This window comes from Clupea harengus, chromosome 6 (assembly GCF_900700415.2).
Source record: "Clupea harengus chromosome 6, Ch_v2.0.2, whole genome shotgun sequence".
NCBI lineage: Eukaryota > Metazoa > Chordata > Actinopteri > Clupeiformes > Clupeidae > Clupea > Clupea harengus.
This window is the reverse complement of record NC_045157.1, coordinates 22,197,457-22,218,406: the sequence shown is the minus strand read 5'-3', so window position 1 is coordinate 22,218,406 and position 20,950 is coordinate 22,197,457. Positions and strand designations below refer to the sequence as shown.

Sequence of the window (20,950 nt, the reverse complement as noted above, 5' to 3'; positions counted from 1 at the left end):
CTGTTTTGTAGTCACACTGCAAAGGGATGGGGTTCTTAATGGAGGGGTAGGGTGTGAGGCAAGGCTAACTTTGGGATACCCCAGATAGAAAAAGGACCTTGAAGGTGATAGTGGTTCAGGAGGTAAAGGAGTAATTTAGGTTGCTAGTTCGATCCCAATTCCTCTTCACCAGGTGTCGAAGTGTCCTTGATAGGGTTGCAAAGGGATGGAACATTTCCGGTAAATTTCCGGAAACTTTCCATGGGAAGTTTAGCTCGGGAATTTTGGAAATTTTGATATCTAAGTCGCCAACTTGCACATCATGAGTGGTTGGGGGTTCAGTGCCTTGCTCAAGGCCAGTGAGATCTGTTTTGTAGTCACACTTGCTGCTGCAGAAGAAACTCTGAAGGGGTAGGGTGTGATATAGCGGCAAACTTTGGGATGCACTTGATGGAAAAAGGAAATTGATGCCAGAATAATTTTCATTGAAATAACGAACAATTAATATTAAAAACACCATAAAAATATATTTCAGAGACCCTGTAAAAAAAAAGGATTTCTTTACTCCATATTTGTGTGGAGCTGAATGTTTTTATGTTTTATTTACACTAACTTTTCCATACACTGTATTATGTAGACCCACACATGTTGTATTTTGTAGGACTACTTCTTTTCGATATTCAGTGATTGACAGCATTTGCTGCTAACATCAGTTTCACTGATATGTTGTAAATTACTCATTTATGAATAAATGCAGCCAGAAAAGAAACTGTTGCACATGCTTGCGAATCCTTCTTTACTGTATATGATATCGGCTCGCTAAGGCACGCTGATAGAGGGCATTATAACTCACTTTCACTCCCCGCTAATTGGTTTGGGATGGCATTCTAATTTACCCGAATGAAGGTTATACTTTTATTTTCTGATGTTTACAGTGTCTGGGACCCATGGGCTATTACACAGAGCTTCCCATTCTGTTTCTGATACAGCACAGCTCCAAGCCCTTTGTTAGAGGCATCTGTATGGACTGGGGGCTGAACCAGGCAGTCTTTTAGTTTCTCTAGAGTTTGTTGGTGTATATCAGTCCATTCAATTTGAGTGTGAGATGGTACCACTCTTACATGTTCATAATATCCTGGACTCTAGGCATTTGCTGTCTGTCAGGGTGTGTCTTGAGTACCCAGTACTCATAAGAAGAATGTGATTTCTCTATCCCACCCTTGAGTAATCAAATCTATAAAATAGTCCTTAATTTCCTCATATAGTGATTTGGGGACTGACATGTAGGTCCGGGCTTCAGGTTCGGGATCTTTCAACAAAAATTTAATTTTTCAACACAGCTTATGGCACTTTCTTATTAGAAGAAGGAGTTTGATTCCTCCCTCTTACTTACTTGCACCTAAGTGCCTTAATGAATGCCTTGGCTGTCTTTCTCTTTAAGTTAAAGTGCTAGGGACATTTGGGTTGATTAACTATACTATATCTCTCAGATCATTATATTACGTAATACATTACATAACATAATGCATTTTATCTTGCATTTATATGATGACATAAAATCCTAGATTAAGAGCAAATGAACATTTTGAGAAAAACACTGCATTGTGTAAAAACATTTTTATTGAAAAAACTGCAAAATGTTTTACCACAAACATTACTAAACACACATGGCATTATGTGAAAGGAATTCATGCAATGTGGGTGGGTCTCCAACATGCTCCTAACAGAACTACATTGCACACTAAGGTTCTCAGCAATGGATTATTTGACCCGCTGACAAATATGCATTCAACACCTGTTTCTCAAAGGCAATTTTTTGCAGGGATCTCTCTCATTAATGCATCTCAAGACAGCAGAGAAACAAAGACGTAGCTTTTGAACTGTAATGTAGGTCAAACATAAAGTTATTCCAAATTAAGCTTTCATAATTTATTTCATATGCAGAGGCTGTTTGGGTCGAAGCAGAAATAATCATCTGTAGTTTGAGTCTCTAGTCTGGTTTGGTGCAGAGAAAGTAATAAACTTCCCACTTTTGACACATGAACAAAACCTGAACCGGTATTCTACATGGTTGTATGGAAAGGAACAAATTGATACAGAAACAGGTCTGGTTTTTACAATGACAGTGCCACTTGTTTAATATATTCGTGCAGTCATTCCTGTGGTTCACTCACTAGATGTCTGAGAGGAGAACATTCAGATGGTCATAGCAAAATCTGGAACCAAGCCCCACCAGTAACTGCCCTCTGATAAGCCGTATCGTCTCCACTGCTCTCACCCTGCCTTTTCTGATGAACTGAGGAGTATTGAGCTTACTGAATGAGGCCAACAGATTTTGCCCATGATATTAGCAGTGCTTTTTAAAGACCCCACCCTTGGTGACTGCAGGCTAGTAATGTGTGAGTGAAGCTTAACAACCCAAAGTGTAAGTGCCTAACACTGCACAATCAGTTTCATTCTGAATCATCTGTATCACTTAAATAGACAAGGTATGTCAGTCAAAACTATGTGATCATAGTGGGGAGTTTGTACCTGATAGCACGTTACTGTAGCAATGAGAAATAGCAGCATTGTGAATATGACCCAGGACACAAGACCTACAGACAGCACATTTGGTACATATATGTTGGCTGGCAGTTGCTACTCATTTGACTAAGCTCTGTGATAGGACAGATGATGAGGGATTGACAGTAATAGGGGGCTTTTATGTCATGAAACCCCAAGTAATTCATTAGACAGATTTTAAGTCATGTGTCCAATTAAGAGAATCAAATCAAGGAACATCTGTTAGAACGGATCACTTTAAAAATCCAACTGGGGAATGTCAAAACAGCCAACTTCATCAGCTTTAAATATGGTCTTTCTTGTTACCAGAGTTGTGCAGCTGAACTCACACACACACAAACACACACATACACACAAAAAGACTGACATACACAATCAATAGAACTGGCCATGACCAATCACATGATGTGAAATAAATAGTATTATTTACAGAGGCCCAAGAGGGCAGCAACAATTCAGATCATATTCTATATACATAGGCAAATGTCAACAAAAAATACAGGGGGAAAAATATGCACAAAGACTTAGCCCTTCTTTATGTTAATACAACACAAATAATATAAGGTAAATGTGTGTGTGCATGTATATTAGTGTGTTCCTGCATGAGAGGGTGAGAGTAGGCATTTATATGTTCCAGCATGAAGTAACAAGCAATAGCTGTAGACACAAGTCTTCCCCACCATGACCCAGTCCAGCCGTATACTCTCTGAATCATGGTTACAGCAATGTTTTACTCCTTGACACATTCAAATAGACTCGAAATTATTAGTCTACTTTTGATTTATTGGACTGGAACTGTAAATTATATATAATTCTAATACATCTCATCAATCAGTTTTATATTCTAGCTGGCTGTGAGTGAGATGTTGTCGAGTGATTCTTCAGACCAGTTTTAGTAATAAATAAACACAGCTGAAGCATACATGGAAATGTTAGAAAGATTTCCAATCATTAAGGAGTGCTAATGTTTCCAGTGGAGAAATGTCCACATCAGTATCAATTCAGCCTCAAGGCAAAAGGCTGCATCTTCGAGAGAAGTGAGTTTAAACTGTAAGGCAGGACACTTGGATATCTGTCACCGTACCTCACCAGAGTGAAAAACCTTAAAACAAAAGGTTCTTGTATGGGGGGTCTTCATCAACACATCAGAAGATGATTTGAGATTGGTCATGAAGCTCAAAGCTTAAAACCAGATGTTCACACACCAGTCCATCACCCTCAGTAGAGCCAGTTTCTCATAGTGTGAGCATGTAAGGACCCCTTGAATGGACAAATATTTGATATACCTCGCTTTAAATAAAAAACACACAGTTAAAAAAACATATCACGAAGTGCAAACAAAAGATATCTAATTAATAAGGCCCATAACCCAATTACAAATCTTATTAATCAAATCCAAAGATCCATCTGATCCACCCCTCTCAGTATTTCCAATCACAACATGTGCATGGGACAAATTTCAGAATCACATCAGTTCTAGAGCTCCATCTTTGAAGAGAGGACTCTTTAACAAAAAGACAAGCTGAAAGAGAGATGACAAAGGGAAGATATTTGATCTAAAACTTTAAAACTGTTCATCGCTGTTTTTTAATCTCTTTAATGTCTTTAAACTGGCTGATCTTCATATTCACAACCCTCAGGAGGACCTCACCTCGTCCAAGATGGAGAGGCTGGTTTCCTTCACAAGGTCATCATCATCTTCTTACACCATCTTGAGTTTTTAGGGGTGCAACATAGCACACAGGAGTCCCCTAAGTTCAGGAAATAAAAATGTCTTGCTCTTCAACAGGGCAAGATCACTGTTCACTGTCATCTATGTATCTGTCTGTGTAGACTCCAACAAGATCAGGCAGTCTAGCCAATGTATCAGCTCAGTGTAAAAAAATAGCTAAGACTGACAGAAGTGAAAGTTCCTTTTGTGATAAAGAACCTTTTTTGGAGATGGACCTCAGCCCAATGTGTCTTCTGTGTAGAGAAAAACCATATGGGCATGGCTATCTAAGACGGAGGTCATGGCTGTGTGTAACTGCTTAATGAGTGAGACACAATCATTGTTACATCATGCTAGAGAGCAGAGGCTTGGGGTTTGGGAAGTCACCTGGAATGCTCTACATTGCTAAAAAAAACCGGTATGAGGTTAGATTATTAGAAGTTTGCCCTTAGTTTGGAGGCTGAGGACCACTAAAAGCCTTCTCAAGATGAGACTCAGTCAGGCCACTCTCAATAGGCAATTTCCATTCCCCTAAAACAGCCTGGCTGCTTGATCCATTGGGGCGTGCATAGAGTGAGAGGCACGAAACCTGGCAACCGTCTGCCATCGTACTAAGGGCTTCTGGGAACTGTAGTTCCACGAACAAGGCAACCTCTGCTGTGTCGTTTGAAGTCATTTGGATGTCGTCCTCGTCAAAGTATCTCCAACTATAGGGTGCGTAGTCTGTCTGTCCCCCTGGCCTCATTGCTGTACCGTGGAGGATACAGGGCATTGATAATCCTGGCCCTGATAAGAGATGAGGGTTAAGAGGGGTATAGCACACACAATGTCGAGTCGATGGCATGGAGGGGGCAGACCTCGCAGAAAGGAGCCTCTCACTGGCTGGGGTAAGAGTGGTAGGGGGTAGGTGGGTGTTTGCCGTGGCTTAGGGGCAAAGTCGAGTGCCGCTCCTGTGGGAGGCGAGTAGAGTACAGATCTGAGTCATCCCCTCCTGAATGGCCTCCACCATATGAGTCTCCTGAGAAAATAAAGAGCATGTGGAGTGCCAGTAGAGAAACTACTAAACATTGTATCTCATCACCTATACTTGTCAACACTGTGATTAAAGCATATGGAATTGCCGGTATATTTTTCTTTTCTAAAATAGTTCTAGTGACATCTACTGTTATGTTACCTATCTGTTAAGCCCATAAATGTATAATGTAATGGGATTTAGCATTACATCGAAAGCATTGAAATAAGGGCTCTATGGTTTCAGTTGAGAGGAGAGTATAAACTCTCACTATTCCCTGGCACCTTCCACTCCTGGTACACAACATCAATAATTATCTGCATGCATTGTTAATGATGCAGGAGCCCCCACGTCTATGTTTTTTTTTTTTTATTCTATTCTATTTACTGATCAAGTTGGAATTCTGGTGTTGTTTACCATTGGCTGGGTCTGCCTGGCTGCCTGTGATATGATGCCAGAAGGCACTGCGGGGAAGGATGGCCGTGGGGGTGCAGGGGTAAGAGACCGTCTCTGACCCTTTTGACAGAAGCTGCGTGGGGCAAAGGGAGAGGGAAACGAGAGAGACAGAGAAAAAGGTCATGAATAAGCATATGGATAAACAGCATGTTGCATTGAGATGTGTAGGTGTACGTGTGTGTATACTCTACCCTATTCTTCTCCATCTCCATCAGAACTTTCTTGTGCTGCTCAGCGATGGCCAGAGTGGAGCAGTGGACCCGCTGGTAGATCTGCTCGCCCTCGCGGGTCTGAAATGTGTAGAGGCCCTCACCACTGTCGCACATCCTGTCCAACACAAGCACATTTCATACAACTGTTTTAGAAACTATAACTTCATAAACAGTATAATCAAACAGACAGGTAAGTACACAAATACAACAAATGGCCAAATAACTGACTGACGGCATGTGGACAATGTAATGGATATATAATGCACATCAGATGCTTCGGTCTGACATCCTTTGGTAACTTAAAATTATATATTAATAAAATAATAGTCACAAGAGTTTTATTTACATGTCAGGTTTATGATTCACAGACAGAAAAGTCCACACTATTAAAACATTAGTGATTTCTGCAAGAATTTACCAGTAAAACTAAGCACTGTGTTTCACAACAGAACACAAGCTTGCTGTGCAATAAGTGCATTCTTCCACCAGGGGGCAGCATCATACTGTGTCTGTGCTCTCCTCAGTGCCAATCTTATCTCTGTCCTCTCAGGGACACCCTGGGAGGGCAGCGCATCTGCGCTTTATAATTTGATCAATGAGCAGAGAAAGATAACAGTGCTGTGATTGATTTCCCTCTAATCTATTCAATCAATCTCTTTATGAGTTCTGCGTTTACTCGGTCACTGTCCCCCCCCTCTACCAGTCTCCTCCAGACATGTTCTAAGAGGCTGGGAGGGAAGGCATCTTACTTCTTCAGGTCACCGCCATTTATATTTCACATTGCATCCAGGGCCACATGTTGGCCATTGGATATGGTCAAACCATTGTTGATGTCCAAAATGAGATGGAGTTGACCATGGTGATTACAATGACATGATATCTCTCGGGTTGTAATGGTTTCTGCCATTTGCATTTCAGATTGTATGATTTTTCAACTGAATATGGTGTCAGTATTGTTACTGACCACATTAAGATGGAAGGTTAATCTTTGACTAGTGGTTGAGTACCACACCATCCCTTAGGACACATCAGGGTGCAAAAGATAAGTTACTCCTCATTTCCATGACCTCACTTGCTCTCTGCCATCCCCTGCCCTCTCACCTGCCAGCCTCAAAGGTGAAGCGGGTAGCGTCTCGCCCGTAGCGTCGCAGTGAGCACAGGGGCCACGTGACCAGTTTGGTGCGGGGGTTGTGGATGTCCCACAGGTAGATATTCTCGTGGGTGATTTGCATCATGCACTCGCCATAGATGTCCAGGTTGGGACAGGGCAGCAGGAACACGTTGAAACGTTCTGCCAGCAGATAGGAGAGGCTCATGTCTCAGACACTTTTTGGTATTGCAGTCATTACGCTGACATACTCATACTCATACACAAACTCACACTTATGTCACGCAGCCAGTCATATACAGTAGGTGCCTATGCACATATGGGCAGAACTGTTATTTTGAACAAGGACTGAAATTGAGCTTGCATCAAGGTTGGTTCTTTTAACAACTATATGTTTCATTCATCATTCGCTCACCTGTGTGTTCGCACTGAACACCAGCAGCCAATAGGTCGGGCTCCCCCAGACTGATGTCATTCAGACGAGTGCCCAGACACTCGACTGATAGAGTCTTAAACCACTCCTCCGCTTCCAGCTCTGGAAAAGGGGCAGGGAGAAAGAGTGAGAGGTGGAGAGGGGATGAGAGCTGAACCCTGTGACCCTGACCTTCTAGACGCTCAGGTGTATAAGGGCAGGTATGGACTGGGCACATACCTGACTCGCAGGTGAATGTCCGGGAGGTGTCATCGGTGAAGACGATGGCCACTGCCTGCCGCTTGGTGTCCCGTGGAAGTCTTGTAATGTTCTTCACATTGCTTATCTCGGTTACCTGGACAACAAGGTCAAAGGGCAAAGAGTGTCAACAAAAAAACTGTGAAAAGCACCAACCATCAAATAGTTTCCCTGATCAGATCAAAGCTGTGAGATAGAATTCTGTGTGGACCGCAGCATGAGATAGAAAATTGAGAGGCTATGGCATACAGCGAGTAGTCAAGTAAACCTGACACCAGAAAGAAATAGTGAAAGGGTGTAGATCAAGATCAAAACAACTAGAGCTATACAACTCTTCCTGACTTATCCCGAACATGGCTGGGAGACCAGGTGTCAATCAGAGCGTGAGAGTGTGTGTGTGTCTGATGTAAGTGTAGTTCTCTGAGCTCCCGTCTCCTGGCCTGGCTATCAATCTCTCCAGACAAGCAGGCAGCCTCTCTGCCAACTGACGAGAATGAGAAGACCCACAGATCTCTCTCATTCATGCATTTGGACCCCCCCCCCCCACACACACACACACACACATACAAAACTATGCATTTTACACACCTAGGGTTTACACACCTGATCCCTTGAAAGCTCCTGAACCTGAAGCACCCATTCCGCCAATTTCTGCCCTGCAACTTCTCCCAACATTTTTTTTAAGAAACGAAAGTAAAATGACCTAGTCAGAGGCTATTCATCCAATTCTCATGAAATTTGGTATATACAATCTACAGATCATGCTGACAAAAAGTGGTCAAACTATTTTGATTTGCCATTCCTTTTCAAAGTTATGCCTCCATCAAAATGTAAGGTGTGTCTCATAATGACTCTACAGCCAGTACCTTTTGACGCAGTGGTCCGAACTTCACATATCGTAACTTGATATGTGACTATGACTTTCTTTGGAAGCACACAAAATTTCGTTAACTTCCATCCATAGGGGGGCTACAACTTAGACATGTCAATATCTCAAGCACTGCTTGAGCTAAAAAATCTAAAATTTGGTATACTTATACTTGGCCAGATTTGCCAATATTTCATAAAGTGCCAATTGGAGAGAGGGGGTTGTAGCTCAAGCTGGTCATTCTTGAGGCTGTGTGCTTATACTGGCCAGTGCCACTAGGGTGAACTCCAGAGTCTGTTCTATAACCGGTCAATGCCTGTGGCATGGCCTCCGTGACTGCTGTCAATGTTGCCGGCACCAAGCTCCAGAGTCTGTTCCTTGACCGGTCAATGCCTGTGGCACCTTACTTTAACTGCTGGAGAGTGCCACTCAATCAACACAATCAACTAATAGCTAACACTGATTATTTCAGAAGGAGCTCTTCAAACTAGTCACTTGCCTTAAAAAAAATAGAGTAGCTCTGTCCCTGTTTCTCAGGCAAGCAGTATCAGGATGTAAAATATATATTTTCTAGAGCCAAAGAAAAGCCTGATTCTTGCGCAAGAACAATAACAATATTTTACTTTAAAAATGATTTCCCTTTTTAACAGTGCGATGTATGTGGTATCTGTGCTTTTAAATATATGTTGCATTATTGCATCGACTTTCTAAAGTCTTTTCACAGAATGTAGTGTTCTGAAAATGTTTCAACAGACCAAGTTATTTTTTTGAAAAGTGCCAATGCGCCCATATCTGGTTACTAACTAGTTTAAATTATTAATCATAAGTTGATGGTGGTTGTGGTTGGACCCAGTGGTTGTATTTGGCCACTTACGCTAACGTGCCCTGGAGGACCAATTGGCTCACTCAACAAAAATGGCCAAACAAATTTCAGCAGTCCATATTTGCAAGTGTGAATGGCTAATCTTCATGAAATCTTAATAGGCTCATTCATCACTATAATGGTCCTTAAGGTGATACTGCAAGATTTTGTAAATAGGGGTCACTATAACATACATTTTTGTATTTCAAGAACTGTTTACCCTACAGTGTTCAAATTGTTTGGTCAATTTTTTACATTTCTTACAATTCCACCTCTTATTTCTCCTGTTGAAACCACCTAACCACTTCTAATTCCACCAATTGTTGCAACTGCTTGCGAATCCGCTTGGACCCTGATGATTGCCGCTTGCAGCTATATTTAAACTGTGTATTTGAATAGTATGAATCTGAATAGTATTTTGTATATGTATTTGGTGGTCCTTATAAAAGTGGTTATGTCATTTGTATCAAAATAGTAAAGTGTTTTTTAAAAAACAGAAAATACTCCCCCCCCAAAACTGTACTGTATACATGATGATGACACATGGAATTATCAGCATGCCTTTTTGGTAGAAAGAAAGGTGTGCTGACCACTTGCTTAAGACACATGGTAGGTAAAAGATTGATGGCTATAAAGGTCAATTTATAGTCCAGGCGTCACGACCTGCTCAACCAAACCTGACGTAAAAGTGACAAAAGTTGTGACTGCTAGGGTGGTGCAGACCTGTCACCTGCATGCAAACTTTGGAAAGGGTGTAGGCATTGAAAGTGTTTGTCGCTCTCTCTGATTGGATGACAAGACATTTGATGTGTGTTTTTCTGGACATGGCTATGGTCATCTAGCTGGCTTGAAAGCTCCCTATCATGATATTGAGCTTCTCAGAACAGATTTGTAACATACCTTGTTTTAAGCAGTGAAAAGCTCTCAAATATTATCGAATGATAAAATATGTAGATTACGAGGTTTGTGATATGACATCATGTTGCCTTGGAAATATATAATATATATATATGTGTGTATTCTTAAAACACAAAACACGTTGTGGTTGCTGTATGCCTATTTTGCAGAACTTATGTATTTTGTATCTTATATCAAAATAAAGATTTTACCATTCCTGTGTATGTATATACCTGCAGGTATATTGTTATGTGTGTATCGCTGTAATGGTGTCTACCTTCGGGCATGCTCTGATGTAGGCTGACTTCTCGTCTGGGTATTTCTCCAGTCGCCTTGGGCCTTTGCTGGAAGATTTCTTAAAAACAAGCCAGCAGCGTCTGTAGATCTGCAGCAAAAAATGGGCATCCATTAACCACAAACCAGGTTCTGCACCACTCACAGGAAATACAAAAGCACCGTAGCTCCATTTGGTTATTAGGTTATATTTATTCAACATATTTTTTCTTGTGCAATTGCTTGATATAGGAGCTCAATAGCCCTATGATTTTTCAGAAATGCAAGAGTACCTAATATGAAGCTTCCTGTAATAATCATGTAGAAAAATCAAGCAGGCTTGTTAAGATTCCTCCCTTGTAGTTAAATGCATCAAGGTTTTCATCAAGCAATGTAAATATGGACATACAAGGAACGGTGAGAAGAGAGAGATAGGGCTGGAGAGACGAGAGGAGACATTGTGAATGAGAGAGAGAGTGTGAGAGAGAGAGTGTGTGAGAGAGAGAGACAGAGAGAGGGAGACAGAGAGAGAGAGATGAATACAAAGAGGGAGCAGACAGAGTAAAATTACGAGGGGAGCACTATCTAGTGTCATCCAAATATTGCATACGAGACAATTTTATTATGCATAAGATATTGAGTTAAGAGTCAGACAAGAAGCCACAAGGTGTCCTGGAAGAATAATGAGAAACATGTCAGGGAAATTTGAGTGGACACACACGCACGCACACACACAAATTACCTTCCACATTTCAATCTTCAGCCAACAACTACCACACATTCAACAGCATACACACAAGGACACACAAATACAGGAAATAAATATTAAGAGATCTCCCATTCTCTTTCTCTCTCTCTTTCTGATGAGGAAAAACAGTCCTTGCTTTCTTTATGCCCCTCGTGTCCTTGACACAAAAAAACTCCCCCCAGTTGCCACGGTAACCTCAACCTGAGGCAGCACCTGCCTGAATGAGCCAACCCCCCCTTAGGCAACGCCCCGAGATGCTCCCGCTCTGACTCCAGCTCCGACTTCAATCTTTGTCTCAGGTCACCCTGGACAACTGTCTGCTTGCCCTGAGTTAATAAACGTCTTCACAAACATCTTTTTATTTTCCAGTGGCTCCAGTCTTTATCTCTTGAGTATGTGAGTGTGAATGTGTACCTGTTTGTCTGTGTGTGTGTGGAGAGGGGTGTGTGTGTGTTTGTGGGGGGGGGGGGAGAGAGTATACTGAGAGAGTGGCTAGCCAGAGCTGAGCTGCAGCATCCCCTTGGCACAATACCACCATCAGTTCAGCATATGAATACGGTAGATGTGAAGGTCTTCATTACTTTAAACATTTTAATGTGACATGCATGTGAAATGTAATAATGAAGCAGTAAAGAAAGGTAGAGTTACGAGGAATATTTATTTCCGCATTATTGTTTATTTGCTGGAGGGAATTTATATGTTAACGTCGACAAGGTTCCGTTGCTTTTTAATGTTCCGTTTACATATTTGATCGGCGCAGCATGAATTATTCATATCAAACCAAAGAGTAACACAGCCTCTATATCAGCAATTAAACCACCTCAGCGGCAGTGAGTGATCCCCAATCAATTGACTCAGATCTTCAGTGGGGAGCTGTGAGTGCAGGTCTGAGAACTAGAGGAGATGTCTGTATGCAGGGGAGGCAGGGAGAAAGCAAGGGGAAAGGTGAGAGACAGAGAGAGAGACAGAGACAGAGACAGAGACAGAGAGAGACAGAGACAGAGAGAGAGAGAGAGAGAGAGAGAGAGTTTGTGTGTGGGGCAGTGTCTATGTCTGTGACTGCCCTAATATATTCACACTGGCAAGATCTGCAAGCCCACAACCACCAGTCTCTCTCTCTCTCTCTCTCTGTCTCTCTCCTCTGTTTATCTTAAGATAGCAGGCCTAAATAAAGAATTCAGATTTGTGAGCGCATGAGTGTGTATGTGAGCTTGCCTGCGTCTGTGTGTCTGGGACTGTGTGTGTGTGTGTGTGTGTGTGTGTGTCTGTGTGTGTGTGTGTGTGTGTGTGTGTGTGTGTGTGTGTGTGTGTGTGTGTGTGTGTGTGTGTGTGTGTGTGTGTGTGTGTGTGTGTGTGTGTGTGTGTGTGTGCACGTGCTTGTGCGCCCACACATATTGGCAAGTGCAGACTCCCTACACCCACCAGCGTATATCGCCTCTCCAAGAAGCCAGTGCTCAGAGCTGAGTTCCAAGAACCCTCCGGAAAACCCGGCAATAAATCTAGCACCTAGAGTGTGATGGACTCAGGGCTTAAGAGCGGAGAGGGTGATGGGGGATATATAAGGAAGGAAAACAGAGTGGTGATCCATCCAAAGATGACTGAGAATCCCAGTGATTGTCAAAAATGTAACAAATACAACAAGCCCTCCCTCCTATCAATCCCAGCACACATAAACACAATTAATTTGTGTGGGGAGAGACAGTCAGTGTAATAACTATTTAATCTTGCAGAGCTCTCTGGCGTTATTTACAGTGGGAGATAAAACACTCACTGACAGGTTTGCTTACCTCACATGCTTTGCCTTACATTACTGTGCATCACTTTCATGACAGGAGACAATGTGCAGGATACAATGAATTGTAGAAAATAAAACACCTTTCACATCGACACTCAGAGTAAGGGGGCATGTTTGAAAGCACACACAAACACACACACACACATACACACACACAAACACACACACACAGACAAATACACATATCGATGTTGCACCATCCCTCTCGCTCTCTCTGCAGCCTCTGGCATTGAGAAACCAGACTCAGATTAAACATATTGATTCTCTTACATTCCTTATTGTCTCCCTTCTCTAAGAGCAATTATACAGTTTTACATTTCAGTCTTGCTTCTCTTTCTTCTTCTCCTCCCACCCTCCCCTCCCTCCCTCTCTCTCTCCCTCCCCTCTTAGCAGCTCCATTTCACCTCTACTTCACTATTACCTTAATTCCTCTCAGTGTGTGCAGCATTTCTCTCTCCTGACATTTAGCCCTAGCCCTAGTCTGTCCTCAGTGTGCTGCTTGCAGCACTGCTCTGCTGGCTGAAGAGCTGTCTAAACGTCTCTCCATGGCTGTTCTACATGTGCAAGCCTCACATCTCATACCATGTCTTAGACAGGCTGTGTTGAGCACTGACATATAAAAGACTGGAGAGCATAGCTTTTTAACAACACCATTTCTGGGTAATTCAGAAAATGTGAAAGAGAATCTAGTATGTTGCTGATATACAGTATATATAAATGGCACATATATCGATTTTCGCATATGAGAGGCAATTCTGGAAGCATTTTGAATTGGTTAAGCTTTAAGATGAGTCCCTCACAGTTTAAGTGGTTGTCAGTGAAATTTGGGATATCATTGTGTTGTGCCACAGATTTATTTCCTTGGATGCTTTATTGGAGAATCAATAACTATAAGCATGCATGTTGTTAAATACTCACATCCACACACACAAACATGCACACACCAACACACACACACACACACACACACACACACACACACACACACACACACACACACACACACACACACACACACATACACACACACACACACACACACACACACACACAAACACCACCATCCCTAGACACACTCCTGCCTACACCACAATCATTTCCGGGTCACAGCCCAAGGCTCATCGCTGCTCATTAAACAGAGACACTGGGGACATGAGCGTCCCAGCAGGTAAGCCACCTCCGCTGTCACTGCTTCAAAGTCTCTTTTGTACTGCCTCGACCCCTCGACCCTGAATCCCATCCATTTCAAACCACCACCTCTGAACACCAACACACTCGCTCCCTCACTCCTTTCCCACCCCTCAACCCCCATTCGCTCCAAGTGAACGAGCTTTTTGTGCCCGGGGGCCTTGAGGAAGTACCTTCCCTAATCATTTAACCTGTAATGGGATGAGCTTTCTCCAGTCTGGTGCACAAGGCTGGGGGGGGGATTGGAAGAGGATGAGGAGGCGGAGGAGGAGGTTTAGGAGGTCCCCAATAGGGAGAGCTGGGGGTGACGTGGGAGGTGCTCCTCAGGCTGAAACATGGAGATGATTTAGTGGCGGTGTACTCCCCGCAGTCCTGACCCTGTAATCCCCTCCACACCCTCCATTAAAGGGTGTGAATGGGCTTCGCTTACAAAGCCGCATCCTCCTCTCTCTTATTTCATCTCTCTCCCTCCCTCTCCCAATCTCTGTCCTCTCCATTTTACCTCATTTATCCCTGGTTCACCCTTTCTCTCGCCGTCTCTGTCCTCTCCCTTTCTCTGGTCTGAAAATTGTACCTCCACCCTCGTCGTTATTGGCATGGTGAAAAGATGGGCATTGATGGCATCGCAACACAAAGGCCGCCAAGACACAAGAGTCTCCTCTTCTGGCCATTACCCACCACTATTCTGTACCTGTCTCCTTTACTCCACTTGTTCCAAAAGAGAGGATGAGACAGAGAGAGAAAGAGAGAGAGCAAGAGAGAGAATGAGGCAGAAAAGGACTTCTGTTGATACTGTCGACTCCTGTACCACCTCAGCCTCAGAGCACATGATCACACTAATTTCGTTTGACCCCCCCCCCCCCCCCTTCTCCTCCTCCTTTTGAGTGTGTGCTTGTGTGTGTGTGTGACTCTCCGTGTTTGCGTGTGTGTGTTGAGGAGTCTATTTGACTGAGAGTGTTTTATATTCTAAGCAGGTAAAGCATGGATTGCATCCCACTCTCTTTCCTCTGGAGGCTGAGCTAATCCATTGTAAACAAGCTGCCGTGAGGTAGCGGCTGAGCATCAGCAAAAAAGAAAGAAAGAAGGTGAAGAGAGAGAAAGAGCATCTGCAATTAGGAATTTCAGATGGCTTCCCACCATTACAAATAAATGCTGTATGATACCAGTGAGAGGAATACAAAATGAGAGACAGCATTAAACAAGGGAGGGAGAGAGAGAAGATAAAAATAAAAAAAGAAAGGAAGTGATAGGACGGTAGAAAAGACATTTTAATGGAGGAAGATAAAAAGGATATGCGGGGGAAGGGCTGGCTGTGTTCCATGAACATGTCTGGCTATGTGACCACAACAACTCTTACCCACCACCTCTACCATTAACATTATTAATATCACACACACACACACACACACGAGAGGGACACATACAAACACATGCATACACACACACACAAACAAAAAAAACTACAGATTCACAGGAATCCAAACACTCACAAAAAGCTATGTCCTTCTCTTCTGCCCATTTTCAGTTGGCACTCGCCGGCCTGATTGACAGGTCTCTTCACCACCCTTCCCTTCTACTCCCTTGTTAACGTTAATATCCAGTAGTTACTATAATCCCATTCCTAAGAGTAGCTGTCACGTGCACATTCCCACACACACACACCCACATTCTGCAGCAGAGCTTGGGCCGCTTGCATCCATCAGCCGGATTAGCAGGCTAAATAATCCAAGCAGGGTTAGGTGGCGGTGATGAGTATAAACACACACAACCAGAGCACAAACAGCCAAAGGTCTCCTGGCAGCAGCAGTCAAAGCCATTATTACACCAAGCCAGGCAGAGAGGAGGGAGAGAGGAGCGAGAAAGTCAACAGTGCGCTAAAAAGTTTACCTGAGAGAGAAAGCTACAAGAAAAGATCGAGTGAGAAAGACAGAGAGAGAGAGAGAGAGAGAGAGAGAGTGGGGAAGAGAAAGAGTGAGAGAGTCAGAGGACTCAAAATAATCTATTTGACATGGAAAATACAGCATTTCATTAAATTTCTCTTTTCTTCATCTTCTCTTCTTCCCGAAGGCTGGTCTGAACTCTGTTTGGCATTGCTAATCTCAGAAAAACTGTTGGACTACAACCACAAGTCGTCATCCTTTTTCCATTTCCTGAACACACACTAATCAAGATAAACTCCACATTAGCCACACCCCGGCACGGTTGTGGCATCCAGCCTCAGGCTTGAACGGTGTGAATCCGTTTTTTCCCCCTCTTCTTCTTTCAAACCAGCCTAAGACCCAGGGCTTAAAAATTGATCGCCGGGTATAATTTATGCTCGAGTTAGCTGTTCAACTGTGGGGGCTTTTTTTTTGTACCACAGCTTCTCTTTAAATCATTCTTCACAGTGTGTCCGGAATTTCAACTCCGGCCGGAGTGAACCCAAACTCACCCATCCCAGCGCCCCCTTGCCGCCCTCACCACCACCTCCACTACCACAGCTAACATCATCCTGCCTCACCCAGCTCAGAAGGAGCCTCACAGTCAGGATGGGTGGCAGAGGAGCAATTCGAAGATTTCAGGCACGACACAGAAGCTAGCTCTAGCGTCTCCCCCCGCCAACAGCCGCTGAATGCTAAGCAGCCCACTGATTAGCCTGATTGGGGGGCTCCTGGAGGATGTGAACCACAGGCTCTGCCAGAGAAGTGGGGAGAGAAGGAGAGAGGGAGAGAGAGAGCATAAGGACAAGGGGGGGGACACATCTTACAGGGAGACTTCAGAGCTGCACTGGAGACTGCACTGCATAGAGAGTAGAGTCTTTGTAGATCAGAGGTTTGAAGGCTTTGAGCTACTGCTAAAAAATTCTCTAAAACAATTTAAGCAAAGGGTGTGGTTGAAAGTTTGTTGCACAGGGATGAACAATGGAAAAGGGAGCTTTGCAAATGAAAGCGCACTAGCACCCCTACCAGTCAAACCTCCTTTCACTATCCTCCACCAAATGTTAGTGACATCATGGCACCCTTTTTTAGTAATGTGTCTGGCACCCATACTCTTGTCGCCAAGCTTCCTGTTCACTTATAATTTACAGGATTTTGTGAAACCTGTGATACTACAGATGTATTTAACTTTGTTGAACAATGTGAAAACTTTTTATCTCTTGAAAGGCCCTGCTAGGAGTTGGTGGATGGCCGAAAAGACAAGGGTTCACAATTGGACTAAATTTAGAAAGGCCTGGCCCTTGGTGTGTTTGGAGAAGATAGGAAGGACCACCGTACTACAGCATCACAAACATACATGTGATGAAATACCAGTTTGTGCGAAGGCATAAGGGGTATCACCTCTGAAGAGGAACATCATTGAAGAGCAAATAAACAGATGCTCGAAAACTACATCATAGAACCGGCTCAGTCTGCCTGGGCATCTCCTGTGGTGCTGGTGGGAAAAGCTGATGGGTCCTACCGCTACTGTATAGATTACAGTATGTTAAATGCCAAGACTCCTCAAAATGCTTACCGAATGCCAATGATTCATGCCATTCTGGAATCTTCACATGAGGTTGTGTTTTAGCACTTTAGATCTCCAGTCTGGCTATTGGTAGGTGGCTATGGATCTGGAGAGCAAGGCCAGGACAGCAGTCATCCCACACATGGGTCTCTAGAAATTCAAGGCTTTGACCCTAAAAATGCTGCAGCAATATTTCAGCCCCTGGTGGAAACAGTTTTGGGGGAACTGTGGAGGCACATCTGCTCTGTCTACATTGGCAACATGATTGTCTACTCCACCAACACTGAGCAGCACTCAAAAGACCTCCATGCCATGTTCTCCAAACTGCACACCGCAAACCTAACCCAGCACTTGTCCCGAAGTTTCTGGGACACATTGCCCCCAGGAAGAGGGATGGAAATTGACCCAGAAAAGACCATAGCAGTGACTAATTTTCATATCCCACAGGACATCAAGACCCTGCAAAGGTCCTTGGGCCTGGTGGAGTGGTACCATAAATTCATACCTAACTTTGCAGATCTCCCTGCTCCTTTAAAAAACTTATAGTGAAAAACTTCGGTCCTGGCCCAACCAGGCCTAACTTTAATGTTCCAGGTTCATACTGACGCCAGTGATGTGGGGTAAGGAGCAGTCCTAACCCAGCATACTCCAGACAGTGAGAGAGTGTTTGCATACGCCTCCAGAGTAATTGCGAAATGCAATTACTCCACTTTGGAAAAGGAGTGCCTGCCAATCGTTCAGGCCATGGGTCCATTACCTGGAAAGAGGCAACTTGGAGGTCTTCACCGGCCATATTGCCTTATCCTGGGCAGGCTGACCCGCTGGACCCTGAGGCTGCAGCAGTTTAATTTGAATGTTAATTACATCAAATATGCTGTATGAACATTGTGCCAGATGCTCTGTCACAGGCAGTGGAGCCTGGCCAATCACCAGTGATGGCCTCTTACGTGACTGTCCATCCAACCACCTGCACCTGATATGCCAACCTCTCTGGCTGAGATTGTGTTGTGCACAAACCCTGGACCAAGAAGTCAGAGAGATAGAGGTAAGGAGACTGCCGCTGGCAGGCAGGTGGAGTGCTCTGGATGGGAAGTACTCCAAGATATCCCCTATAGGACACAACCAATTAAAGGTTTGGGGTTGAAATATCAACTGGTAGTGCCCAGGGAGCTTACTAATGCTTTCCTCCACTATTTCCACAGCAATCCACTAGGGGCACCCTTGAGCAGGCTCAAAACATTGTTACGGATTTTAGAGGTAGCCTGGTGGCAACATGTCCAGCGGTACAAACCGGGTTTTTACATACGGCAGAAATTGAGGAAGCTGGCTATATGCTGGGACTACACTTTATGGGACCATTTCCAGAGTAAGCGAGATAACAGTTACCTGCCTCTGGTGGTGGACTACTTTGGAAAGTGGAACTGCAAAGAAATGGTTTAAAATCTAAAACCTTAGAAGGTTAAACTTTTACTGGGGTGCTAGCATATTGAACTGTGTGTGTTTTGCTACAAATTTTTTATACAGGGGACCAAAAGCATTTGTTTTTTACAGTTTGAACTATCCCTTTAAGAGCCTTGGAAGGAGCAGAGCTTCTGGGGCAGGAAGTGCAGGAAGAAGAAAGGAAAAGTTAGCGGTGTGAGGGGGAAAGAAGAAGGTGTTTGTTTGGAAAAGAATAGACTATATATCAAAGCCACAAACTTATCCTGAGACGGCCATCACTAAGAATTGAACCCCGGTCTGACCCAGTGTAAAGGCTATAGACACAGACATGTTGCTTCCTATCTCAATTTTAAACCATAATAAATACACCATTCTAATTTTATAATACACTACCATACCTGAAAGATTGATACACAATGAATGAACAAAATCTATGAATGCATTTTAGAGAAATCTTTGTTTAAAAAGTAGACGGCGACATGTTATGTCCTCTTTTGAAGGGAAAGCATAATGCATAGGCTTGTCTTCCTATAAATGGCAGTACTTAGCCTGTCAAAGACATGGTATTTCATTACAAATAATAGTACGATACTCTTGCCCAGGATCAGTTGTGTGTGAAGGCGAGTCTTTGAATTGTGTTATATTATATTTTGTTCATTCTTTGAGTATTGATCTTTCAGGTATGGTAGTGTATTATGAAAATGGTGTCTATCATGTGGCAATGGCATGGATAAGGGCATTCACACAAATAACTTCAAATAGGGGAGTGAATTGAAGTCAATGGACACTGTACACCTAAGAATAGCCAAATCCAAGGACTTGGTTATTTATGGTTCATTAATTTGTTGTGTTTCTGTGCGTTCTGGACTTGTTTGGACTTTGGAGGAACCTGGAGGATTGTATGTTTTGCTTATTTGTTGGTATCGCATTGCGTTTGTGTTTGCTTATTTGTCATAGTTGTTAACATTTGCACAGTATAGTTTGTTGGGGTAGTAAAATATTGTCTGGCTGTTGTTAGTGGTTTATTGTGGCCCACACAGGAACAGAGCATTTCCTCGAACAATATGAGCAATATATCAGCACCTAGCTGATAAGAGAGTCAGAGGGAATTGTTACAAGATATAGTGAGTTAATTAAGCTCCATTGAGGAGTAAGGGCCAAGAGTGAGTGAGAGAGTGATTAAGAGAGAGAGAGGGAGGGGAGGGAGATGAGCACAAGAGTGATGGATGGAGGACGAGAAATGTGAGTGAGAGATGGAGGGGACAGAGAGAGGCGGAGGAGAGGGAGGGATGAGAGATATATGATGGAGGTGGGGGCCGCAGGTGAGGAGGCGGGAGTGGGATCTGATGAGGGGGAAGTCTGAGGCGCTCTACTGGAACGCTCTCGATAGGCAGGGGCTCAGAGTGGGACTGGGGCTCAGCTGGATAGCAAGCAGCCAGAGGGACCGGAGCTTGGTGTGTGTGTGGGTGTGTGTGTGTGTGTGTGTGTGTGTGTGTGTGTGTGTGTGTGTGTGTGTGTGTGTTTGTGTGTGTGTGTGTGTGTGTGTGTGTGTGTGTGTGTGTGTGTGTGTGTGTGTGTGTGTGTGTGTGCACAAAGACAGGAGCTTGGCACTGGGAGCAATTGATGGAGATCACATCCGATGTGGAGAGCCAACTGCCAGCTTGTGTGTGTGTCTGTGTGTGT

General features: G+C 43.6%; 1 protein-coding gene across 4 annotated transcripts in view; it reads right to left on the bottom strand.

Annotated features, from left to right (window-relative positions):
- Positions 1–1,581: 1,581 nt before the first annotated feature.
- Positions 1,582–20,950, bottom strand: part of dok4 (docking protein 4) — a 53,289-nt gene continuing 33,920 nt past the window's right edge. For 3 of the 4 annotated variants that reach the window (XM_031569430.2, XM_031569432.1, XM_031569431.2), the window contains exons 3-9: positions 10,618–10,725; positions 7,696–7,810; positions 7,459–7,578; positions 7,037–7,226; positions 5,915–6,050; positions 5,685–5,796; positions 1,582–5,273 (exon numbers count right to left, since the gene is read on the bottom strand). In XM_031569430.2, the coding sequence (XP_031425290.1) occupies positions 5,131–5,273; positions 5,685–5,796; positions 5,915–6,050; positions 7,037–7,226; positions 7,459–7,578; positions 7,696–7,810; positions 10,618–10,725 (924 nt within the window). In that variant the 3' untranslated portion in view covers positions 1,582–5,130. The remainder of the gene's footprint in view (positions 5,274–5,684; positions 5,797–5,914; positions 6,051–7,036; positions 7,227–7,458; positions 7,579–7,695; positions 7,811–10,617; positions 10,726–20,950) is intronic. The other variant, XM_012834637.3, reaches the window with a different exon arrangement.